This window comes from Dermochelys coriacea, chromosome 8, assembly GCF_009764565.3.
Source record: "Dermochelys coriacea isolate rDerCor1 chromosome 8, rDerCor1.pri.v4, whole genome shotgun sequence".
NCBI classification, from domain to species: Eukaryota; Metazoa; Chordata; order Testudines; family Dermochelyidae; genus Dermochelys; species Dermochelys coriacea.
In genome coordinates, this window is record NC_050075.1 from 83,555,562 (window position 1) to 83,583,159 (window position 27,598).

Consider the following 27,598-nt stretch of genomic DNA (forward strand, 5'->3'; position numbering starts at 1 on the left):
TTCTTGGAGTGATGCAGCTGAAACACTGCCCCTTGCTCAGGGATATGCCTAAAGTTCAAGGCTAGCCCCACGTGGTAAGAACTCAGGCTATGTTGACACAATTTCTTCTACATACTGGAGCTATATGTTTTTTTGTTTTTTGTTTTATTTAAATGGTACCAAATGGGCTGTGGTGAATATAATTCCATTTGCGGTTTATATCTCCTCAAAACCTTCCATAAACCAATTTCCTAATACAATAATTCAAAGAAACACATTATCTATATAGGACACACAACATTTTTACGTATTGAGAGGAGGAGTGGAAAGTGTGTCCTCTCCAAGTACCAACATCTCCTAGTATCCCCATGGCTAGAGTAAGAAGTATCCTAAAAGAATTTTCTCATTCCTATTGAACGAATTATTTTGAATATCAAATGATCTCAAAATCAATTGTCTACATGTTGCCATTTGCAACATGTTCTATATTCTTAGCATCACTATTAAGTACATATGTGCAATATAAACATGCATATATTTAACAAATATATATTTATTTTTAGAGGTAACACCCGCACCTCTCTTACCATTCTGTAGCACCAAGCATAAAACACAGACTTCCAGTTTCTTTCATTCTGTCTAATTACTGCAGTCATTCTGACACCAAGTGTCCACACTGGTGCATTACAGTCTTCCTAGATTGGTCACAGATTACAATGACTTGGAAAACAAATATTTCAACTTGCTGCTGAAACTGGAGGTAGTGGTGGAGAACCCAGAATTTGGGGTGTATATGTCAATGGTTATCAATGATTTATCAATATTTTATTTTGAATGATTTACTATGTGGAAAAATATTGTATAGAAAAGTTTATGGGAAAATTTTGAATAAATGATGGAAATAACAACTAGAAAATAGTTTTTCTATTTTCAAATGTTCAGCTACATGTATACTGTTTAATGTTCAATGGCTTGTTAAAAAATAATACACAGATGATTAGTGATACAAATAATTCTCTCATATATATATATATATATATATATATATATATATATATATATATATGATACTGTTCCCTCCTTGTATGGGCGGAGATGGGTTAATAGCCTCTGACGCATTGTCACATGCTTTCCTCAGATCCCACAGATGCTTGCCATGGGGTGAGGGATGCACACATAGAGAGGTAGCAGGGCACAGGCAGAGCAAGGGAAACAGGTCACTAAAGAATCTCAGTCTCTGCCACTATTATCTTTTCTACAGAATATATATACATTGCTGAACCCTACCCCTTTTAAATAGACTCAGAGGCTGTTGTCAGTATGGAAACCATGACAGCACAGCTCAACCATATTGCATTGCCAAGGACCTGGAAGGGTAATGGAGGGAGTCCTGAGCCAGTGCAAGAGTCACAACGTCTCTGTGTAGATACCATCAGTGTGTTCTGTAAAACAACCCCGCTACCCATTCTGCATATGTGTGGGCGGGGAGGGGGATGAGGATGAGTTTGGAGGCAAGCACCTAATGGGACCGATGTGATCCAGCCCACGGTGGTCTGCACTGCTGACAAGCTTCAGAAAGCACTCACCATTCCAGATACAATGCTCATAGGAGCTGAATGCAAGAGGCATTCATTCATTATGGTATAGAAGGGTACAGCTTTCTCAGGAAGGACAGGCAGGGAAAAAAAGGGAGGAGGTGTTGCCTTATGTATTAAAAATGTATATACTTGGACTGAGGTGGAGATGGAAATATGAGACAGATTTGTTCAAAGTCCCTGGGTAAGAATAAAAGGGGTAAAAAACAAGGGTGATGTCATAGTAGGCGTCTACTACAGACCACCAAACCAGGAAGAAGAAGTGGATGAGGCTTTTTTTAAGCAACTAACAAAATCATCCAAAGCACAGGGCTTGGTGGTGTTGGGGGGTGTTGCAACTTCAACTATTCCGACATCTCTTGGGAAAATAACACAGCAGGGCACAGATTATCTAACAAGTTCTTGGAATGTATTGGAGACAATTTTTTATTTCAGAAGGTGGAGAAAGCTACTAGGGGAGAGGCTATTCTAGATTTGATTCTGACAAATAGGGAGGAACTGGATGAGAATTTGAAAGTGGAAGGCCACTTGCATGAAACTGATCTTGAAATGGTAGAGTTCGTGATTCTAAGGAATGGTAGGAGGGAAAACAGGAAAATAAAGACAACGAATTTTAAGGCGGCAGACTTTAGGAAATTCATAGGTAAGATCCCATGGGAAGCAAGTCTAAAAGGAAAAACAATTGAAGACAGTTGGCAGTTTTTCAAAGAGCCATAATTAAGGGCAAAGAGCAAACTATCCCACTGCCTAGGAAAGATAAGAAGTATGGCAAGAGACCACTCTGGCGTAACCAGGAGATGTTCAATGATCTGAAAATTTAAAAAAAAGTCCTACAAATGTGGAAACTAGGTCAAATTACAAAGGATGGATATAAACATATAACACAAGTATGTAGGGAAAAAATTAGAAAGGCGAAGGCATAAAACAAGATCAAACTAGCTAGAGACATAAAGGATAACAAGAAAACATTCTACAAATACATTAGAAGAAAAAGGAAGACCAAGGTCCGGGTAGGCCCGTTACTCAATGAGGGGGAAAAAACAATAACAGAAAATGTGGAAATGGCACAGGTGCTTAATGACTTATTTGTTTCGGTTCTCACCAAGAAGGTTGGTGGTGATTGGACGTCTAATATAGTGAATACCAGTGAAAATTAGGAAGGATCAGAGGCTAAAACAGGGAAAGAACAAGTTAAAAATTACTTAGACAAGTTAGATGTCTTCAAGTCACCAGGGCCTAATGAAATGCATCCTAGAATACTCATGGATCTGACTGAGGAGATATCTGAGCTATTAGCGATTATCTTTGAAAAGTCATGGAAGACAGAAGAGATTCCAGAAGACTGGAAAAGGGCAAATATAGTGCCCATCTATAAAAAGGGAAATAAGGACAACCCGGGGAATTACAGACCAGTCAGCTTAAGTTCTGTACTCGGAAAGATAATGGAGCAAATAATTAACAATCAATTTGCAAACATCTAGAAGATAATAAGGTGATAAGTAACAGTCAGCATGGATTTGCCAAGAACAAATTGTGTCAAATCAACCTAGCTTTCTTTGACAGGGTAATAAGCCTTGTGGGTGGGGGGAAGCAGTAGATGTGGTATATCTTGACTTTAGTAAAGCTTTTGATACTGTCTCACATGACCTTCTCATAAATAAACTAGGGAAATGTAACCTAGATGGAGCTACTATAAGGTGGATTCATAACTGGTTGGAAAACCATTCCCAGAGAGTAATTATTAGTGGTTCACAGTCATGCTGGAAGGGCATAATGAGTGGGGTCCCGCAGGGATCAGTTCTGGGTCCGGTTCTCTTCAATATCTTCATCAATGATTTAGATAATGGTTTAGAGAGTACACTTATAAAGTTTGCAGATGATGCCAAGCTGGGAGGGGTTGCAAGTGTTTTGAAGGATAGGATTACAATTCAAAATGATCTGGACAAACTGGAGAAAAGGTCTGAAGTAAATAGGATGAAATTCAGTAAGGACAAATGCAAAGTACTCCACTTAGGAAGGAACAATCAGTTGCACACATACAAAATGAGAAATGACTGCGTAGGAAGGAGTAGTGTGGAAAAGGATCTGGGGGTCATAGTGGATCACAAGCTAATATGAGTCAACAGTGTAACACTGTTGCAAAAAAAGCAACCATTATTCTGGATGTATTAGCAGGAGTATTGTAAACAAGACATGAAAAATAATTCTTCCGCTCTATTCTGTGCTGATTAGGCCTCACCGGAGTACAGTAACTCCTCACTTAACGTTGTAGTTATGTTCCTGAAAAATGCGACTTTAAGCGAAACCATGTTAAGTGAATCCAATTTCCCCAGAAGAATTAATGTAAATGGGGGGGTTAAGTTCCAGGAAATTTTTTTTTAATATATATATATATTAATACACACACACACACACACACACAGAGTATAAGTTTTAAACAAACAATTTAATACTGTACACAGCAATGATGATTGTGAAGCTTGGTTGAGGTGGGGAAGTCAGAGGGTCGGATATTTCCCAGGGAATGCCTTAGTGCTAAATGATGAACTAGCAATTGGCTGAGCCCTCAAGGGGTTAACTCGTTATTAATGTAGCCTCACACTCTACAAGGCAGCAGGAATGGAGGGAGGGGAGACAGCATGGCAGACAGAGACAGAGACACACACCAGGTGCGTGTGTGTGAGAGAGAGATGCGCATTTCCCCTTTAAGTATGCTGACCCACTCTTAAGTTGCCTTGTTAAGTTAATCAGCAAGCTGAGACCACAGCTGCTGCCAGGAAGCTCGCTCCGTCCAGAGCCCTGTCTTGTGTCCCCCTGCTCTATGGAGATGGGGTAAGCAGGGTACAGGAGCAAGGGGGAGGGGGCACCCTGACATTAGCCCTCCTTTTCTCTCCCCACCCCCACCCACGCCCCCCTGAGCAAGCAGGAGGCTCGGGGAACAGCTCCAAAACAGAGGGCAGGAGCAGCACAGGGCAGTGGGGGGAGGGACAGCTGAACTGCAGGCAATTGATAGCCTGCTGGGTGGCTGCCACACAGGGAACTTAGGAGAGCGGGGAGCTGATGGGGGGCTGCTGGTCCACCCTGGTTCCAAGCCCCCACCAGCTAGCTCCAAAGGGCTGCTCTTCCTGCAAGCAGTGGACAAAACAGGCAGCTTCCAAACGACATTATAAGGGAGCATTGCGCAACTTTAAACGAGCATGTTCCCTAATTGATCAGCAATGTAACAACGAAACAACGTTAACCGGGACAACTTTAAGTGAGGAGTTATAGTATTGTATCCAGTTCTGGGTGCTACATTTCAGGAAAGATGTGGATAAATTGGAGAGAGTTCAGAGAAGAGCAACAAAAATGATTAAAGGTCTAGAAAACATGACCTATAAGGGAAGATTGAAAAAATTGGGTTTGTTTAGTCTGGAGAAGAGAAGACAGAGGGGACATGATAACAGTTTTCAAGACCATAAAAGATTGTTACAAGGAGGAGGGAGAAAAATTGTTCTTCTTAACTGCTGAGGACAGGACAAGAAGCAATGGGCTTAAATTGCAACAAGGGAGGTTTAGGTTGGACATTAGGAAAAACTTCCTGTCAGGGTGGTTAAGCACTGGAATAAATTGCCTAGGGAGTAGGGTTGCCAGGCGTCCGGTTTTTGACCGGAACACCCAGTCTAAAACGGACCCTGGCGGCTCCAGTCGGGCCATTAAAAAGTCCGGTCAGTGGCGCAGTGAGGGCCTGGGGCTAAGGCAGGCTCCCTGCCTGCCCCAGCTCTGCACAGTTCCTGGAAGCAGCCACCAGGCCCTTTCGGTCCCTAGGCACATGAGTGGCCAGGGAGGCTCTACATGCTGCTCCCACCCCAAGTGCTGGCTCCAGGAACCATGACCAATGGGAGCTGCAGGGGCGGTGCCTGAGGTCACGAGGGCAGCATGCAGAGCCTCCCTGGCTGCACATGCACCTAGGAGTTGCACTGCAGGGACTTGGCGGCCACATCCTGGAAGCCACGGTAAGTGCCGTTGGGACCCCACACTCCGAACCCCCTTCCACTCCCCAGCCCCCTGCCCCAGTCCAGAGTCCCCTCCCGTACCCTAACTCCCTCCCAGATCCTGCACCCCCCACCTTTCCATGAGTCCTCCCCTGCATCCTAAACCCCTCATCCATGACCCCACCCCAGAGCCCACACCCCCAGCCAGAGTCCAGTCCCCTTCCCGCACTCCAAAAGCCAGAGCCTCCTCCTGCACCTCAAACCCCTCATCCCCAGCCTCACCCCAGAGCCTGCACCCCCAGCCAGAGTCCTGACCTGCTCCATACCCCAATGCCCTGCACCAGCCTGGAACCCTTTCCCGCACCCTGAACCCCTCATTTCTGACTCCACCCAGAGCTCGCACCCCCAGCCCATATTCCCCACACTCACACCAACCCTCTGCCCCAACCCGGTCCCTCTCCCACACTCCAAGCCCCTCATCCCTGGCCCGACCATAGAGCCCACACCTCCAGCTAAGCTCTCGCACACACACACCCTGCACTGCAACCTCCTGCCCCAGCCTGGTGAAAGTGAGTGAGGGTGGAGGAGAGCAAGCAGCAGAGGGAGGGGGGATGAAGTGAGCAGGGGCGGGGCCTTGGGGACCAGGATGGGTAGGGTGCAGGCAGGGATGTTTGCTTTTGTGTGATTAGAAAGTTGGCAACCCTACTAGGGAGGCTGTGGAATCTCCATCATTGGAGATTTTTAAGAGCAGGTTACACCATAGGCGCCAACTTCCCCTCTGCCCGGTGGGTGCTCGACCAACACCGACACCGACACCCTTCCCCCAACCCCTGCGCCTATGCTTCCAGTCCTATGATTCTATGATTTCCATTTTCAGAAAGATCAAGAAAGCAATCTACTTTTAATAAAAATAGCCCCAGACACCCGCACATTGACTTGATAAAGTTTAGGGTCATACTCTGGGGCACAAGAGAAAGTCAGTTGCTACATGTACACAGAGCACTAGACTACAGCTGCATCTTGTTCAAACCCATTACTGTACATGAAACATAGAAAAGATTCTTTGTTTTTGGTTTTTTACTAATTTTTACCAAAAAAATCCTGGGTTTTACAAAACTATTATTTTACAAAAACAATTTTCACCTGAATTTTAGACCACTCAAATACGTGAAAATACTGGTTATGTTAAGAAAATCCAATACATTAGGCAGATGTGTTCATGTTAATAATAAATTAGCATAAGTGTGAATATGAGACTGTCAGTTAAAGTTAGGCAATGCAAAGGAAGATATGCACACGCATACGGGTGCATGAGTCAAGGTACAGTTCATTAAATAAACCACAGCATTAAACTGTCTTTACTTTCCAATACTCTTACTTCTCCTTTCCCCCAATAGTAACCCTGATATTTACCTAGAAAACTGTCGAGTCAATTTTTTGCACTCATTTTCACCCATTTTTAAATTTTTTTAATAAACACTGATAAATTCCCAGGAAATTTGCAAGAAAATAAAAACTGAAAAGGAATATAGCTCACAAGTCAAATAAAACTGAACTATAGTTATAGTGAAACTTGAGCAAAAGACCATCTCCCATAGGTAGCATCTTAACATCTTAAAGTACCCTCAAGGTTTCCAGTTCAACTTTGTTCTCCTATAGTTTAAAAACAAAACACCTCAACTCCTCTAGGCAACTAGGTTACCTAGGATAAATTTCACTGTGTTTGAAAAACAAACAACAAAACAATGCAGGAATGGTATTTCAATTTCCAGTTACAAGAGGTGGACAGTATGCACGTCACTCACCAAATGCTTTCATGGGCTCTATCAATGTTAGTTTAAATGTCTGATCCTTCTTCAGTCCTTTTAATAGGTTGGCAACCTCATAATGACGACAACCCACCATATTTTTTCCATTTATAGATTCTATATGATCACCCACGCATATCACTTTGATTTGGTCGACAAGGCTGTCTTCTTTAATACGCTGTCAGATAAAAAAGCATTCATATTAGTTAGAAACAAAATTGTGAAAAAATAAACAGGTGGCACCTAATTTATTGCTGCTACAGATCAGTGAAACTCTAATGATATCAACATAGTTGCATTATGCCAACAATGAATTCAGAACAGGAAGTTCTCATGTACCATGCCTTGACAATCATTCAAAAATATTTAATCTGCATTTAATATAAAATTGCATTTAGATTTGGCACAAAATGCATTTTGAAATCTACTTTAGAAATGAAGCTGAACTTAAGTAGATGTTGGATTATTAAAAGATTTTGTACTATAAACATGTTTATAGTTTAGTATGTTTAAAATTGCCGAACATCTCTCAGAACACCATATGTTCCCACACTTCCCGTGCACCCCACAGACCCACATATTAGTATTTCCACTGAGATAACAATGAAGTTATGAAATCAGTGTTCTTAATTGGACATCTCACAGAAAACAAATCATCTAAAATTTATAAAATGTCTTTTATAACAGAAGTTAGTATTTTTTTTAATTTTATGGTGAATGAATTATAGAGGATAGAAAATCCCAAAACATGTAAAGATGTCTAGCATTTGCATCATCAGAGCATTTTAGGGGCAGAATTTATAAATATAGGACTTATAATTCAAATTTCAATTTTTATATGAATTAAAAATATGTTGTAGTATGTATGAGTCCCATCTTTAATTCCCTTACTTCGGTGGAGAAACTATAACATAATAATACAACTTATTATCCTGAGTAATTAGGGTGAGATAGGAATTTTATTCCAATCTTCTCCTGAAATACATACTATTTCAGTGAGAACTGAGTTTATTTTCAAGTAAATCCATTCATCCAGCTTACAAAATGACATAGGAAATAAAATATCATTTGTCTACTATTTTAACACCTAACCTAGCAGCCCGTGGTGCTAATGGGGGGCAATTCTCCTCCTGCAAGGTTTCCATGGAACCGGGTGCCACTTATAAGCAGTGGTCCCATACTAAATCAGTACGGCTGCTGTCAGAGCAGTCCAGAGAATCACTTGGGCTGTGTGGTTGAAATGCCACTGAAATTTGATCCGGATGCTTGACCATACAGATGGAGTGTCAGCTGGGACAAATTTCAACAAGTGGCAATGTGACCTGGCACATGGGGTCACAACACCACTCAAATTTAGTCCAGCTGCCTCTCCATCCAGACAAAAGGGAGACTGGGCCAAAGGGCGTTGAGACCCTGGTGCACAAGGAGTCTGTCCCAGTGAAGTACAGGAGGATCTGCCAAGAACTCAACTCATGCATTGTGTGGGTGGAGAGGGGAGAATCCCCAGCCAAGGCAGACTCGGGGTCCCTGCTAAGGTGGGAAGGAAAGGGGACAAACAGGAACCAGAATGGGGTCCCTGCCAGGGAGGACAGGGACTGAAATTTTCCCCCACAAAAATATCTGAAATGGAGCAACTGCTAGGAGCAGAACTGTCTCAAAAGCATGCTTCCAGCGGGTGTGCTTGTGTCTGAGCAAGACAAAGGGAAGCCTGGTAGCATATGGTGTTCTGTTAGACATGTGGCAATTTTAAACGTCCGACAGAGTTTAACTCTGATAGCACAAATCATTTTAAAGTCTAGATTAAAGCCTCTGAGAACACTCAGTTGGGAGGGCAGGGGGGAAGAGGAAGGCATGTTATACACACAAGGAATCAGGCCCGAAATGCTGCAACACTTTCCTATTATGAAGTGCAAGGTGTATCTAGCAAACAGCAGTGAAATCTCATTAATTCAATCCCCACTTAGTTTCTTTACTTAAGCAGATGTTCTTATTATCAGGGTACAAATTAAGTGGTGTTGACTGAAAACATGTATGTGGTACTTCTGACTAATTATAATAACTTTTGGGTGGACTGTTAAAAGAAAGCAGGGCTATGCTAGACACTGCCACTGAGATTCAATGTTTAATTTTCAAATGGTTTATAGTCCATTTTAAAGGGTAAGTTGTGCATTTTCAATGCAGTGCACAGAGAATTAATTACACTGTTCCAGTTTTAAATAATCAGATTTGTACACCTATAACTTCGTACATCATACTATAATGATGTACTCCTAAGCATCTACAAAAATGTCCTTTTCCCCAAATGATAACTCATGGACGATTAGTTTCACTCCAGAATATATCTTCCCATTTAGCTTTAAATCCCTAAAAATAGGACTTTATAATAGAATTGGTGACAGACTGTTGAATACAGCTTTGCAAAAGTGACATAATACTGAATTTAAATGAATGCTTTTATTATAAAGCAGAATATTAGATCTTAAAACAAAAGCACCACTGTTTTCAACTTCATCCATAAAATCTGACCATGCTGTCAACTGCTTTAGAAACTTACCCTTTTAAACACAGAACGGTAAGTAGTTACAAGCAGGAAGTGATTATAACTATCAACAGATTACCTAATATAACACAGCTCATTAATTTCTAATGGAATACTAAATCAGTTCAAATGAAAGGAAAAGCTCTAGTGACAAAAGTTATTCCCCTAAATACAGCTCTTTATTCAACTATGCCTCTGCTTTGTAATGAAACTGTCACTAAAGCTTTCTAACTGACTGGGAACAAAGTGTACTGAAAGATACAGCTTTTGCCTTTTGGAGATTTGTCTCTCCACCTATCCACTTTCTCCATTATTTAATACACTCATTGACCAAATCGTTAATCTTCTGCTTACATGGCTGACCCCATTTCAAAAATTTCTCAGGGATTGTTATTATTGTACTGATTAGATGACATGGTATTGAAAATACTGGCAGCCACAGGAGTTTTATCTACACTAGGCACCCCATTGTTGTTGCCAAAGATGGAGCTGAAGAGGTGCTAGCAACAGTGGAAAATATTTGTCAAAAACCCCAAGAACAGAGACAGTCTAAAAGAAAGATGAGATACAGCTGAGGCCCAAAATAGTTTTATTACTATTTTCAAATGAGTTAAATGTTTTTATTATTTATTTTTCTTATGTTTGTGGGCTTTACGGTGGAAGAGGATGTTTACAAAAGATTTAAATAAGGAGAAGTGGGGATGGGTGCATAGGAGATTGAGAGGGCCTTCCATATGCATGGGGTAACAAGGTAAGACGATGATAAGAGTGACAGAAGGACCTATGAAAGAACAAAGGGTGATACTATACAAAATGAGATTAGTTATCTGGGCTAGACTGGGGTTTTGAAGGTGATGTTAAATTTAAGCATGAGGTCCTAGTGGGTGATTGGGAGCCAGTCTGACAACTCTAGTCTTAATATTTATGAATCTATTAATTCTGTTTATGTCCCAGTTCCTCCAGTGTGACAGTTCCAGACAGTGAATGTATTTGAAAGTACAGACCAGATGCTGAGCATCCTATTTTAGAAAAAGCTTCCTTTATTTCTACCACTAAATTTATCCCTAATCTAAGTGGGATACAGATTACTTTCAGATTACTTCTCCCTTCCCCTTGGGCTCTCTGTCCCTGTCTTATCGTGCCAACTACTCTTAATAAATAAAAATAACTAGGGCTGTCGCTTAACTCACACGCAGTTAACTCACACGATTAACTCACAAAAATTAATCACAGTTTTAATTGCGCTGTTAAACAATAGAATACCAATTGAAATGTATTAAATATTTTGGATGTTCTTCTACATTTTCATATATACTGTATTCAGTGTTGTAATTGAAATCAAGTGTATATTATTTTTATTACAAATATTTGCACTGTAAAAATGATAAAAAATAGTATTTTTCAATTCACCTCATACAAGTACTGTAGTGCAATCTCTTTGTTGTGAAAGTGTAACTTATACATGTAGATTTGTTTTAGTTATATAACTGCACTCAAAAACAAAACAACATAAAACTTCAGAGCCTACAAGTCCACTCAGTCCTACTTCTTGGTCAGCCAATCATTAAGACAAACAAGCTTTTTTACATTTACAGGAGATAATTCTGCCCTCTTCTTATTTACAATGTCACCAGAAAATGAGAACAGGCATTTGCATGGCACTTTTATAGTTGACATTGCAAGGTATTTACGTGACAGATGTGCTAAACATTTGTATGCCCCTTCATGCTTCGGCCACCATACAAGAGGACATGCTTCCATGCTGATAAAAAAATAGTGTGTTAATTAAATTTGTGACTGAACTCCTTGAGGGAGAATTGTATGTCCCCTGTTCTATTTTACCCACATTCTGCCATATATTTCAAGTTATAGCAGTCTCGGATGATGACCCAAAACGTTATTCATTTTAAGAACACTTTCACTGCAGATTTCACAAAGCGCAAAGAAGGTACCAATGCGAGATTTCTAAAGATAGATACAGCACTCGACCCAAGGTTTAAGAATCTGAAGTGCCTTCCAAAATCTGAGATGGATAAGGTGTGGAGCATGCTTTCAGAAGTCTTAAAAGAGCAACACTCCAATGTGGAAACTACAAAACCCGAACCACCAAAAAAGAAAATCAACCTTTTACTGATGGCATCTGACTCAGATAATGAAAAAGAACAAGCATCGGTCTACACTGCTTTGGATTGTTATCGAGCAGAACCCGTCATTAGCATGGACACAGGTCCCCTGGAATGGTGGTTGAATCATGAAGGGATATACAAATCTTTAGCATCTCTGGCTCATAAATATCTTGTGACACTGGCTACAACAGTGCCACGAGAATGTATGTTCTCACTTTCAGATGACATTGTAAACAAGAAACGGGCAAGCATTATCTCCTGAAAATGTAAACAAACTTGTTTGTCTGACCAATTGGCTGAACAAGAAGTAGGACTGAGTGGACTTGCAGACTCTGAAATTTTACAAAAATTATTAGGGGTATGGAATGGCTTCCATATGAGGACAGATCAATAAGATTAGGTCTTTTCAGCTTAGAAAAGAGACGATTAAGGGGGGATATGATAGAGGTCTATAAAATTATGACTGGTGTGGAAAAAGTAAATATGGAAGAGTTATTTACTCCTTCTCATAACACAAGAACTGGAGGTCACCAAATTAAATTAATAGGCAGCAGATTGAAAATAAACTAAAGGAAGTATTTCTTCACACAACACACAGTCAACCTGTGGAAGTCTTTGCCGGAGGCTGTTGTGAAGGCCAAGACTATAACAGGGTTTAAAAAAGAACTAGATAAATTCATGGAGGATAGGTCCATCACTGACTATTAGCCAGGATGGACAGGGATGGTGTCCCTAGCCTCTGTTTGGCAAAAGTTGGGAATACAAGACAGAGAATGGATCACTTGATGATTACCTGTTCTGTTCATTCCCTCTGGGGCACCTGGCATTGGTCACTGTCGGAAGAGAGGATACTGGGCTAGATGGACCTTTGTTCTGACCCAGTATGGCTGTTCTTATTTTCGTAATTCTACATTTGTAAGTTCAACTTTCATGATAAAGAGATTGTACTACAGCACTTGTATTAGGAGAATTGAAAAATACTATTTATTTTGTTTTTTTACAGTGCAAATATTTATAATCAAAAATAAATATAAAGTGAGCACTGTTCACTTTGTATTCTGTGTTGTAATTGAAATCAATATATTTGAAAATGTAGAAAACATCAAAAATATTTAAATAAATGGTATTCTATTATTAATAGTGAGATTAATCATGATTCATTTTTTTATTTGCTTGACAGCCCTAAAAATAACTTTTCGGAAGTGTATTGAACCCAGGACAGTGTTTCCTTGGGCTTATACTGTTGCAAGCACTGCTCATATTCTTCCAGTACCAGAGGATCCTCTCCTCCTAAAACCAGGTCCCAGAGTAGGCCAGTATTCAACAGTTTGGTGAGACTGCACTTTTCTATGGTGACTGCTATCTTTAGTTCCAGAATATAAACTGTAATTTTGTTTATATAAGTATCTAGCTGTCAAGGCTGCAAAGAAAACCTTCCAAATGTGAGATGAAGGAAAATGATACAGTAGTGTCTGCCTGAGTCTGCAGACAGCCTGAAACAATAGCTCTGTCCAGTGAAAATTGCTTCCATTCAGCTCAATAGGGTGTTAAACTCTGAAGTATAATCAGCTTTTGACATTTTAAATGTTAGGACTGTTAGACATTTTGGTGCTTTTCAAAAAACAAGAGAAAGCTGGCGTGTAAGGTGTGGTCTACATGCAGTTTTTGTTCCAGTATAACTATGTCAGTCAGGGATGTGATTTTTACTGATATACTTATACCTGTACAATCCCTAGCATACAGAAATAAGCTATACTGAGGACTGGTCTACATTCCAGACCTATATCAATATAACTACATCACTCAGGGGTGTAAAAAATCCGCACCGCTGAGCAACACAGTTATACCAATTTAACAACACCACCCCGCCCCTTCCCCCTCCCCATGTAGATAGTGCTATGTTGACAGAAGAGCTTCTCCCACTGACATAGCTACCACTTCTCAGGGATGTGAATTAACTACACCAACAGGACACAGCTACCAGCCAAGCAGAGATGGAAGTATCATTCCCAAGAGTGCTTTAAGAGAGGAACTTTAAAAACATCCTCAAGACGTTTTTAGAAGAAAAAAAAATTCATCAATGAACATCCAAAAGAGGGAACTGGAGGTGCTAGGAATTTTAAGCATCAAAGTGTTGATACAGTACTAGGAAAATCAAAGTTTTGTTGAGCATTCAGCGTTCATATTCCTAAATTCAGGGCGTTTTACAAAATTCATTGTAGGCTCTGAACCGATCGGCCAGTGATCAAAACAGCTGATCAAAAAAATCTCTCTCCAATCTTCCACTCTTCACCCTTCCCAGCTGCACTCCAATTAACTTTGCTAATGCATGTAAAATAAATGCAGAGGCAGAATAAAGAGGGAGAGTGCAATGAAGCCTATTTTCGTTCAATGGAAGGGCACTATGTGTGCTGTTAACAGGCTTCAAGAGTGACAGAAATTTAGGATAACTTCATTGTCATGAGTGAGCAGTTGCCCTATCATCACCTTCTCAAGAACTTAAGAAAGTAGTGAAAAGATTAGAAATAGAGCAATATCCAAAAAACTAAGGGCTCTCTCAACACAGGATTGACTGCTGCTTTTCTTTAATTGTGGTGAATGTTCAGTGGTAAAAGGGCTCCAGTTCTAGAGGATTACTAAAAACAATAAAACTTAGAACATTAGATATAAAAGATTCTGTTAAAATTTACCTTTATGAAGGCATAGCCCGTTCCATTGTCTGTAATGGTAAGCCCGAGAGAATCCTCAGATTTAAGAACATCCACTTCTTTTTTTGATCCCTTTATGTGGGCAAATATGAAATCTTCAAGACCAATCTGCCCTCCTAAGAGGTTGTCCATATCAATTTTGTGTGTATTCAAAGTGCAAAATATGATCTACACAGAAGGCAAAACAAAACAATTACATTTGAGTTCTAAAATATTTCATCAGTCATGGCAAGCTCCATTACGATAGGAAAATAAATAGTGGAAAGAATTCTGTTTCTCTGAATTTGAATTACCCATGAGTTTGGAGTAAAAAATCCTTCGTGGTCTTAAGTGATGACCCCCATTTTCTGTCCAACCGTCAGTACTAAAGACCTTATTCCCACCCACTCATATGACAAGAAGAGTACTAAATAGCCCAAATTCTGCAGAGAAGAGATAGCAGGGGAGAGGGTACATGTTATCCAGTACTTTAGCTCATAGCTGTGCGGCCCAGACACCTGTTGGTACCAACTGGTAGAGGGCACGGGGGTTGCACAGGGTCTTATAGGGATTTCCTGGGTCAGATATGCACATAATAGTTCATCATAAAGAGTGACATGTAAGGTCTCTACCAAGACACAGTAGCTCACTTTTCATCATAATCATTGAAAAATTTATGTACAGAGAATATTTAAGTTATGCATCTATACTGAAAATTACTTTCTTAAGGTCTTGGAGTTAAGGCAGGTCACCAGGAGATGACATGTCTCTGACAGGTCCCTTTCAGGAAGCAGGTAACAGACACTTATCGCCCTAAGAAAAGGAGTACTTGTGGCACCTGAGAGAGTAACAAATTTATTAGAGCATAAGCTTTCGTGAGCTACAGCTCACTTCATCGGATGCATCCATTTGTGTATTATCTGCCTCACAATGGAGGTCTATTTGCATACTAAACCAGGTGCCATTTGAAAGGTTGCAAAATCTACAACAGAAAATCTAAAGGAGGAAACAAAGCCGCAGAGGGGTATCTTGTTTATGAATGAAGACAAAGGATAGGACTTGTATATCTTGGGAGGCAAAAGAACACATTGGGTCCTTCACCTAGGAGATGAGCTGACAGCATGTCTGTTTCATGAAAGGGGGAATCACAGCAAAGCCTGACTGTAAAATACTATGAGGACTTTGGTTGAGCCATACTCTACAAGACATAAGAGTATCTAATTAATTAAGACTAGGTTCTTGAACGTGTGTTATGATTTTATTTTATATATAACCATGTGTTTGCAATACTTCTAACTTGCTATTAGTTGAATCTCTATACTCTGTTACATAAACTTATACTTGATTTCAGTGTAAACATATCTAAGTGCTGTGTGTTGAGCAGAGAGGTGACCTAAAGTCTGACTGGTAAACTGGGCTGGGCTGTTTCTTTGAAAGCAGCAAATCTGTGAATACTGCAGGTATCCACTGGATCAAAGGCTGGACATTCCAGGTTGATGCTTGGATGGCTCGATGGTTGGAGTGTGCCTATCTCTAACCTGCCGAGAGGCAGCAGGGCCTGCAAGACCTAGAGAGGAGTGCTTGTGTTGCCAATAGCCAGGGGAGTTGGACAGCTGATCCCCGCAGGTACAAACATCACAACCTACCTTTCCGCTCCCTAATCTCTGTTAAGAAGCTAACCTCCATGTGGCCCAGAAGCACGACCAAGGTGAATGAATCTGGGGAGATCATCAGCACCTTGAAGTGGTTTCCTGAGCATGTGTCTTGCTCATTTCGCACTCTGTTTCCACCAATAATCAACCCAGCTCCCGAGTCAAAGCATTACCAACCAGGAGAGAAAAGAGTCCAAATTGCAGGCCGCAGCAGTAAGATTCCCAAACTGTTCACCTCCTGGAAGAAGTTTTCTGTTCAGGACATTGTGGATGCTGTGTTGGTGAAGTCCCTACATGCCCTATTTTTTATATTTAGCATCCTACTACAGCACAAAATTTCAAAATATGTGTTATGCCCCACTCAGACAATTTCAGAATACAGCTTTTGCCAGCAGAACTCTCAATACCTCCCTGTCTATTTCACCTCCCACAGGTCTTTTTGTGTATCACGGTGGTCTGTGGGAGTGGTGCGAATGGTGGGAGTATTTATGGTGCTCCCCAATGAAACTATAGACAGAAGAAACTCCATGTCCAATCAGGGTAATTCTGGAGGGAACCACTGGCTTAAAATCATTACCTCTCGTTCCCTAGCGCAATCTGAATATCAGCTTCCAATAGCATACTTCAAAGTAGAAAAGTGGATAGAAAATCATGATTCATTGTCTTTTGCTAATTGCTGATATTAATACATATTTTTGTTTGCATAGTGATATAAGCATGCGGGAATTTGCAGACCCACTCCCACTGAGGCAAACAGAGGTTGCACACCTCACTGGGAGAATGAACTGAACAGCGCTAACTAACTAAGAAAGATTTTTCTGCTATACCACTACATTAAATCGTAAACAAGTCTTTTGTCAGAATTATCGTGCGGTTTTTTGGGGTGGCATGGAGGGTCGTTGTTTCTCCAGAAACTTGTCCAGCAGAGAAGCTGAACTTTAGCTTTCTTCTCAAACAAAAAGAGATACTTGTTGAATAAAACATTTCTGGGACAATCTTTTTGCTGTGAGAAGCAACATTAAGGACCTTGAATTAGGTTTCATTATGTACTATTACAATATCAAGACATTTTCAAAACATCCATAACATAGACTGTTAACAACAAGCAGCCTGCAAAATAGTATACATAATGTAGCTAAGTTTCTTCATGGAAAGAAGAATGCACATTTATTCGTAGCATGCATTGATTAAATAGAGTCAGTCATTGAAATATGCCACAGTTTACGGAGAACGGCAGCCTTTGCATGAGAGATGTGGTTCAAAGAAACTGCTAAACCCTTTGGACATTTAATTTTTTTTAAAATGCTAACTGCCAGAGTGTAACACTTTAACTGACAGCCTGTTCAAGAAAAACCTTTGATCTCCCTGTCCCAGGATGGTCCCCTGGAGTCCTTTTTCACCTTAAGTGTAGACCACACCCACTCTAGTTCTCCTTCACCCCCACCATGTGTCCTTATACTGTTCCAGCAGGCTACCCCCTCTCGAGGAAGGGAGCAATGCTAGCAGCAGCCAGCTCTGCCTTCCTTCAATCTCTCAGCTCCCTTCTCCTCCAGGGCTTCCTTTCTCTCCATTTATTTGCTCTCTGCGGCTGGGGTTGCCTCTCCCCTCTAATTAGCCCTTCAATTGTAGCACCACTTGTTAATTGATCCTCTAATTAGGTCCCAATTAATCTATAGTGGTGGGGAATTTGAGTAACAGTAGGGTACTGACTCATCTCCTGACTCAGCACCCTTGTTACACTCCCATCAACTGTGAAGTGCCTGGAAAAATTCTGATAGCAACTCTTTGGATTGGCCTGGTTTTGATTTCACTTATACTAGTGTAAATCAGAAATAACTCCAGTGAAATCAGCCAAATTAAATTGTGAGGACAGAAGCAGGTGCCTAATCTGTTACTCAGCACTGAGGTTGTGCATGAGTTCAGATCAACTCATAAAAAAATGAAAGGCACATGCCGCCCGGCTGCATAAAGAATTTAATTACTGGGAGCCCGAGACTTAAAAAAAGCCTGTGCAACATCTGGTATGAGTCCTCTGTCTTCACATCTTAAGAACGTATTTCCTAATTTTAAGTCAGTTTAGGAGGTAGAGATAAGGCTCATTAACCACTGAATAGGCATTATAAGAGTGGGAGAAACAAAAGACGATCTTAGAATTGCCTTGCTGGCAATAGTAGCAAGAATAGCCTTGCAAGCATTCTCGAAAACATACCCCCATAGGAAGGCATTTTTAATGTATTTATAAATTAAGAAAGCATCCAGAAAGCCCTAGTGCACTGCTTGTCTTAGGGTATGTCTACACACCGCAGCAAAGTTGTAGCGCTGCATTTGTGCTGCTGTGGCGCCTTCAGTGTAGATATTACCGATGCAGGAATGAGGGGGCTCCCATCAGTGTAGATAATCCACCTCCCCAAGAGGTGCTAGCTAGGTTGACAGAAGAATTCTTCCATCAACCTAACACTTTCTAGACAGGGGGTTAGCTGTCTCTCTCAAAGGTGTGGATTTTTCATATCCCTGAGAGATGTGTCTATGCTAATGTAAGTTCTGAATGTAGACCAGCCCTCAGTTTGAACAAAAATGAATTGGATCTTAATATGCTGTTTTACTCTGAAAACTGCCTTTATAAAAATGGCACTATCTTACCCAGCAGACATGTTGACTTTGTGTACTAGAGTCTGATCTGCTTGCAAAAAAGGGGGGAGGAGTGGCTGCTTTTACCCATAAGTGCTGCAGAATCCTCACTGTTTAGAATAAACAAACTGTAATTTATTCTATCCTATGCACGTCAATAATTGATTATTTTATTATAACCTAAGTACCTCTCCACAGCTCTAGAAACTTTTATATCATAAGGAACTGGTTTAAAGCCACCAACTCATTTCACATAGTCCAAACAACCATTACATTCTAATGTCTTATTTTAGCAGCCAGTCAGAAAGTCGCACATCAGCTGGCCACTGAGTGTTATAGATTCATCCAACACACTTCCATTTTATTCTATTAGGTAACTAAAATGTTCTTTGGTTAATTATCATTCCACCATCATCACCAACATTTTACTTTCACATAGTCATTCTTTTTAAGCCATCAGCATCAAATATGTTATTTCCTGAGGGAGCCCAATTCAAAATTTATGGTAAGTTTCAAGCTTTGTATCACGTTATAGATAATAACTCAATCAGTTTAATTGTGATTTAATGCTCTTCCATTATGAAACAGAACAAATGTTATTTCATCAATTTTTTGCTTCTAAGAAAAATACAGTGCCCTTGCTTTGACCTTGTCAAACATGAACACTCATCTAGTAATTTGTTTCACACCTCTGAACAGATAAAATTGGCAACAGAGCAGAAATGTGATATTAAGAAACATGATCCAGAGTTTCTTTATTTAGCCTTCATCTGGATGGCATTCTCACTGCAGCCTACAAGACTGCAGAACTTTCTACAAATGCGTCAGTTCTATACTAGCCTGAAAGTGCATCAGCCAGTCAAAAAATAAAAACTGAATCACCCTGTATGCTCTCTCCTTTCTTAGTGAACAAATGCTTCTATTCAGGACAACTAAATAGACAAAGTAACATATTAAAGATACAGCTACACAACATATTATACTATTACAGCATCTACAATTAAAAGTATACTTATATTTGTTACATCCTGGAGGACTGCCAGTGCAGAAGTTAAAGGCTTCATTACCACTGTTTTAAGTTAATACAGCATTAGTCAATCATATGCATGTAAATGGCAATTTCAAGTTCTGAAAACTACTTTCAAAGCCCTGCAGAAAAGTAAACAATTTTCCAAAAATTCAAAGAAGAGGAAATAAAAACAATGTCATTAGCATTTAATCATGTTCATGAAACAATTATTTAGATTCTAATAGTATTTCCACCCACCCATCACAAAGGATGTACAAAACTTTCTTATGTTGAACATGTCCTGAAATCCTATTAATTGGTCAGGAACATCTCCTTGAACTGGACAAATACATGGGTGAATCCCTTATCAACTTAAGCTAAACCGAAATAAGCAACTTTCAAACTGAAATAAGAGATTCTACACAGAGTTTTAGAGCAGTTTGCCCAAGACTACATTAAATTTGTGCAAATTGAAGTGAGCTGTAGCTCATGAAAGCTTATGCTCAAATAAATTTGTTAGTCTCTAAGGTGCCACAAGTACTCCTTTTCTTCTTATATGGACAAGCCTTTATTTTTGTCACTAGCACAAGCAGACATAACTCAATATATTTTTATACAGCTGTGTTTCAGAGTTTAACCACAGCTTTTGATAAGTCCTGCAAACTTTGGTTACTTAGCAAGATAAGGCACTGACTCATTCTTTACACTACAATAACCTATCATTTATCAATTATTGTTTCCCAAGAAAGAGAATTACTGTGCTGGGATGGACTCCACCTATTGAATACTGTAAGAGCAACTGTGGTCATTGTCTGGCTAACCTGATAAGGAGAGTTTTAAACAGGTCTTCTGGTAGGTGGTGACAAAAATCCGGCCCATGAGCATCTAGGCTCAAATAATGAAGACAAGGGGAAAGGGCTAAATTCTGGAGAAGGGACTAGAAACCATAACTGCAGTAAAGACGCAAGAAGAAAAACAACAGGGGAAGTCTGCAAAATATTTTTGATGCCTATATACCTATGCAAAGTATGGGGAACAAGCGGGATGAAGTGGAGGTCATGATATATGAAGAAAATTATGACTTAACTGGTGTTACAGAGACTTGGTGGGACAATTCCCATGATTGGAGGACCAACATTGAGGGATATGGCTTGTTCCAGAAGGATAGGCATGGGAATAAAGGAGAAGGCATTGTGCTGTATGTCAAGAATGTATACACTTGCTTTAAGGTCCTAGAGGAAGTGAGCGGAAGACCTACTGAGAGTATCTGGGTGAGGATAAAAAGGGAAAGGAATAGTAGTGATAGTATGGTGGGTGTTTACTATAGATCACCAAATCAAGAAGAGGAAGTAGATGACATTCGTCAAGCAGGAAACATGAGCTAGTATTAATGGGAGATTTTAAACTTCCCTCATATTTGTTGGAAAACATAATATGTCCTGCAAATTTCTAGCATGTGTAGGGGACATTCTGATTCAGAAAGTTGAGGAACCAACTAGGGTGTCGTCCATTTTGTATCTTGTTTTGATCAACAGGGATGAATTAGTTGCAAATGCAAAGGTGGTCAGAAACTTGGGAGGAAGTGATCATAATCTGATAGAATTCAAGATCCTAAGAAAGACTTGAGAACAGCAAAATACTGGACTTCAAAAAGGCAGATTTCAACCATCTCAGAAAAATAGTAGGCATGGATCCATGAAGACAGCAATTACGCAGAAAAGGAGTTCAAGGGGGCTGGCAGTTCCTAAAAGATGTAATACTAGAGGTTCAACATCAAGCTATTCTGATGCAGAGGAAAGATAAGAAGAGCCCCAGGAGACCAATGTGGTGACACAAGGAGCTTTTTAGCTATCTAAAAACTAAAAGGGATACATACAGGAAATGGGGCATATGACCAAAGAAATATACATGGGAATAACATAAGCGTGTAGGGACAAAATCAGGAAAGCCAAGGCAAAGAATGAGTTACAACTGGCAAGAAACAACAAGAAGGGTTCTACAAATACGTCAGACAACAAAGAAAGATCAGGGATGGTGTGGTCTGCTGCTCAAAGGAGAAAGTAAGCAAGATGATAAGAAGGTGGAGCTGCTCAATGTCTACTTTGCTTCAGTCTTCAAACAAAAAATAACATGTGACTAGATGACTAGCAAAGTTATCATCGACAATAAAAGGGAAGTGATGAAGAACAGGATAAGTAAAGAACACATCAGAGATCTTCTGAATAATATGAATGAATTCAAGGTAGCAGGGCCTGACGTATTCATGTAAGGGTGATGAAGGAATTAGCTGAAGAAATCTCAGAGCCACTGGCAATAATATTTGCAAACTCATGGATGACAGGTCCCAGAAGACTGGAGAAGGGCTAATACAGTGCCCATCTTTTAAAAAGGTAAAAGGAGGAGCCAGGGAACTATTGACCAGTCAACCTGACCTTGGTACCTAGGAAGCTACTAGAACAATGTATATTCTTAAAACATTCAATTTGCAAATAGTTGGAGGATGAAAGGGTGATCACTAGCAGCCAGCATGAATTTACTAAGAACAAATCATGTCAAACGAGTTTGATTTCCTTCTTTGACAAGGTAACTGGTTTGGTGAATGGGGGAATGCAGTGGACATAATATACCTGGCTTTAGCAAGACTTTTGACACAGTCCCACATGACATTCTTATAAGTAAGCTGGAGAAATGAAGGCTCGGTAGAACTACCATTAAGTGGATACATAATTGGTTAAACAACCGCAAACAAACTACTAATGGAATTACGTCAGACTAGAAGGAGGTCTCAAGTGGGGTTTCACAGGGATGTGTTCTGGGTCCAGTGTTATTTAACATCTTTATTAATGACCTGGATGTAGGAATAGAAAGCATACTGATTAAATTTACAGAGACACAAAGCTGGAGGGTGGAGGGGGAGGGAATTGCAAACACTTTAGAGGATAGAGCTAAAATTAAAAGGGATCTTGCTAAATTGGAGAACTGGGCTATAGACAACAAAATGAAATTCAACAAAGATAAATGTAAGGTGCTACATTTAGGGAAGAAAAATCAGATGCACAAATACAGAATGGGGGATAATTGGCTTGGCAGTACCACAACTGAGAAGGATCTGGGAATTGTGGTGGATCACAACCTCAACACAAGTCAACATTGCGATGCTGTTGCAAAAAAAGCTAATACAATTTTGGGTTGTATTAACAGAGGCATAGCATGCAAGTCATAGAAGGTGATAGTACCACTCTACTCAGCACTGGCTAGGCCTCTACTGGAGTCCAATTTTGGTCACTGCTGTATAGAACTGGTCAGTTCATAACTCTGGTGTTCATAACTCTGAGATTCTACTGTACTACACTTAGAAAGGAAAAAAATCAAATGCACAGATACAATATGGGGAAAAACTTGTTAGGGAGTAGTACAGCTGAAAAGGATGTGGGGCTTTAGTAAATCACAAACTGAAAATGAGCCAACAACATGATGTGCTGTGAAAAAGATTAATATCGTTCTGGGGTGTATTTACAAGAGTGTTGTACTGTATGTGAGAGACAGGAGGTAAATTGCTCCACTGTAGTTGGTACTGGTGAGTCCTCAGCTGGACTACAGTGTCCATTTCTGGGCACCATACTTTGACAAAGACGTGGATAAATTGGAGAGAGTCCAGAGAGAGCAACAAAAATAATAAAAGGTTTTGAAAACCTGACCTATGAGGAAAAGTTTAAAAAACCACTGGGCATGGTTAGTCTTGAGAAAAGATGACCAAGCTGGTGGACCTAATAACAGTCTTATGTTAAAGGTTGTTATAAAGAGGATGGTTATCAATTGTTCTCCATGTCCACTGCAGGTAAGATAAGGAGTAATGGGCATAATCTGCAGCAAGGGAGATTTAGGTTAGAAAGTTTTTCCTAAAACCAAACTAGAAGAATAGTTAAATATTGGAATAGATTTCCAAGGGAGGCTGTGGAATCCCCATCATTGGATTACATTGCATTGGAGAACAAGTTAAACAAACACCTGTCAGGAGAGGTCTAACTAGGTATATTTAGTCCTGCCTCAATGAAGGGAATGGACAAGATGACCTCTAGCACTCCCTTCCAGCCCTGCATTTCTATGAATCTTGAGACTGAAGGGAATAGAGAATCAATGGGGAAGGGGGACAGAGGATCAGAGAGAAATGGGAAAGGACAAAGACTGGTGCATGGGGAAAATGAAAAACGTAGTTAGTTCTTAATTACCGAATGAAACTGAATGACTAGGTAGAGTATGTTTTCAACAATATGGCCACTCTTTGTCTTTGGGATAATTTACTACAATGTTAGTACAGGGAAACACTGTCTGTCTCCTAGATCAAAATCTACTCTTTTTTCCACTATAACAAAAATAAAGGAACCAGACAATAGTGACAAGACACAATCATACTTTATAAAACCCCCAAAACACCAAACTTTTAAATGTAAAAATCAAACTTAAGTATTTCAAAATATTTACACTTTGTTTTAGTTTGACATTTAACGCTGTAAAGTGTCCACAGCTACATCAAGGAACAGTTGCATAGGGTCGCTGTCATGCTAAAATGAAAACAATGCATTTACAAACACAAGTAAACCATAATCCAAACAAATCAGTTTTAAAACTTGACTCAAAAAGGGATCAAAGAGGGTTTCTATTAAGGAAAGGGTGGACCTTCCTACCACGGCTTTTATTCACTGCCTTAATAGTTGGCCTTTTTAATTAATTCTTTATTTGTCTGGAAAGGGAGCATCCTACACTGCTCCCTTAATTTACCCTCACTATCCCATAATTTTGAAGTTAAAGGAATGCTAAGGTTAAAAATCATGGGTCTGATTTTTCATGGTCTTGCTTCTTGTAGTCACTTCATCCATTGATTTTTAAGCCAGAAGGAACCACAATGATCATGTAGCCCAGTAATTCCTGCTCTGAAGGGAATTATTCTTCCCTAGTATGCAAGTTAGTAAAACTGAGCCCAATAAATGTGTTTTCCTAAATTTATAAGTACTAAATTGTGTTGAACACCATGCTCGTTAAAATGTGTTAGGTCTGTAAGATGATACATTTCCCCCCAATGCAGATACAGCCAAAATGATTAGAGAACAAATTGTATTTGCACTTGACAGCACTGGCCATGTATTCAGTCCACTGTCTCCTCTGTTCCTGTGGGTCTTTTGAAACAGCAACAGGAGAAGGGAAAACGTTTTGAAAAATAGAAAAATGACTGTAAAACCAAAACAATTTGCAGGGAGCTGGGGGCGGGGGGGGGGGGCGCAGCTGGATTACCTGAAGCTACTCTAAACTCATGTTTAAACTGACTGGATATCTAGTCCCTGATGTTCCTTTCATTCAAATATATTTAAACCAGAGACAACAGCCCATTTAAAACAAGGTGACCGCTGGGTCCATTGTGCAAAGGCTGCTTTGTGTGGGTGACGTTTTGACAATATGATGTGGCAGGCCGTTTGCACTCCCGCAGCCGGCGGCGCGCCTGTTGCTCCCGTGGGAGAGCACCAGAAACTTTTGCCGCAAGCGGCACTGCCATGGTGAACGCCAGGGCTCCCGGGACTGGAACAACCTGCCTCCCTGTGCCTCCCCCCAGCGCACGCGGCGATGCCCGGGAGCGGGGCCGCTGAAGGTGGCTCCTTACCTCAGGGCAAAGTCAACTCCCATAACTCCTCCTCCCCCGGGGAGCTGCACCTCTCCGCCCGCCGCCAACGGGCTCGGCCTTGCCAGGGCAGCTTCCCGCGGGGCAGGTGCGCTCACCAGACCGTCCGGGGAGCAGTATCGGTTCCCCCGGAGTTTCCGCGCTCTGGCGGGCTGGGCTGCCCGGGCCAGGCGCGGAGGGGATGGGGCAGCCCCCTCACCCCAGCCCGGGCCGGGGCTGTGCCCGGCGCTCACCTCGGCGGCGGGGATGCGGTACGCCTGGCCGATCTGCTCGTACAGCTCCCTCACGCTGGCGAAGCCCCCCACGCGGCCGGTGGGGCTGCCGTGCGCCAGCTGCGTGTGGAAGAGCAGCCGGGCCCGGGGCTGGGCAGGAGCGGGCGGCGCGGCCGCAGCCTCGCCTCCCCCGCGGGCCCCAGCCGCCTGCTCGCTCTCCACCAGCTTGGCGGTCTCCTTGGACTTGCCTTTCTTCTTGCCCCGCAGCCGCAGAGGCATGGCGCGCACCCACCGCGGCCTCCCCGCCCGCCCGCGGCTCCCCCCGGGCTGGACTCTGCCCCTGCCTCGGGCGCGCACTGAGGCTGCCGGCTGGCACACGCCCATCCCCGGCCGCCAGGTGATGGCAGCCGGCGGCCAATGGCCGCCGCGCTGCTCCCTGCCCCGGGCAGCGCCCCTCCCCTGCTCAGGGACGGGAGCAGCCTGCCCCAGTGCGGCACCACGTCCCCGAGGGCGGGCTACACGGCCAGCGCCTGGCTCCCGCCAAGGGCAGCCGGAGCTGTTGAGAGGGACGTTGCAGTTGGGGGGATGAAGCTGTTAGAGCTTGGCCGTAAGGGTCGGTGCAGCAAGGGCCAGCGCAGCGATTTGCTCCACCTTTGGGACAATGGTGATCCTTCAAGGCCAGAGCCAGAACACCGGGCCCCTCCCTGGCTGTATCCCCTTCACTGAGGGGTAAATTACAACAGGCCAGTTGCAGGAGAGGACACAGATGTGCAGGAAAAGCACAGATGCAAATAGGAAGGCTGGAGGGTGGCTGATATGAGGAGGACTCAGAATAAGGGGATGAAATTGATATCTAGAGATCATTCATAAATAAGACTTCCTGTCAAAGAGCTGTTATCCTATGAAAGTTTCCGAAAGGGAGCAATGGAAAGCTTCTTTGCTTGGGACATTTAAAACTAGACTGCATCATTAAAACATAGTCATTGTACAAAAGAAAATAATCACAATTCTGCAGTGACTGAAAGATGGACCATAGCTTGTAATAATGTAGGTTTTTTCCATCCCTACATTCAAAACAGAAGCCACAATTAAACTGTACAGAGCATCAAGCTATGTAGCCAAGTGTCTGTGGTTCCCATTTCAAAAGCAAGATACTAAATATTGATCAAAATAGATCTGTATTCAGGATACTATAAGACAAAAATAGCACAGAAAAGGATTCTTACCCCCTCCCCGTTTATATAAAGTAATTCACCCACAACTGTATATAAGGTGGCTATAATTCCTTCAAAGGTCACTAACCCTAACTTCTTAAGCAAAGCTTCTTAATGGCACCTGTTCCTCACCAAAAATGGAATTATAACCTTAAAATTATACATAATTTAAGAATACATTATCTAATATTTTTACCAAGCCAAACAGTTAACCTTCATTATTTATACAATGGGTTAGTTGAGTGCAATAAATGTGCTAGAAAGTATTGATTTTATACATTTCTCCAGTATAAAAAGTGTTTTTTCTTTCATTTACACCAGAACTTCAATGGAGTTACTCCTGATTTACACTGGTGTGAGGGGCTCTACTCTAGTCCCAAGGGTGCAAGACAGTGGAACATGTGCAACAGTATCGCATACTCCATGGGAATTCTCAGTGTAAGATAACGTGGAGAGGCAGCATTAACTTACACCAATTCCCCCAGCACTCAGTAACCACCTGCC

The 27,598-nt window shown here is 41.3% G+C and overlaps 1 protein-coding gene across 1 annotated transcript in view; it reads right to left on the reverse strand.

Annotated features, from left to right (window-relative positions):
- Positions 1-26,425, reverse strand: part of GIPC2 (GIPC PDZ domain containing family member 2) — a 48,772-nt gene extending 22,347 nt beyond the window's left edge. Inside the window, exons 1-3 of the mRNA XM_038413475.2 lie at positions 25,902-26,425; positions 14,712-14,897; positions 7,354-7,534 (exon numbers count right to left, since the gene is read on the reverse strand). Coding sequence (XP_038269403.2) covers positions 7,354-7,534; positions 14,712-14,897; positions 25,902-26,264 — 730 coding nt within the window. The 5' untranslated portion in view covers positions 26,265-26,425. The remainder of the gene's footprint in view (positions 1-7,353; positions 7,535-14,711; positions 14,898-25,901) is intronic.
- Positions 26,426-27,598: the final 1,173 nt, after the last annotated feature.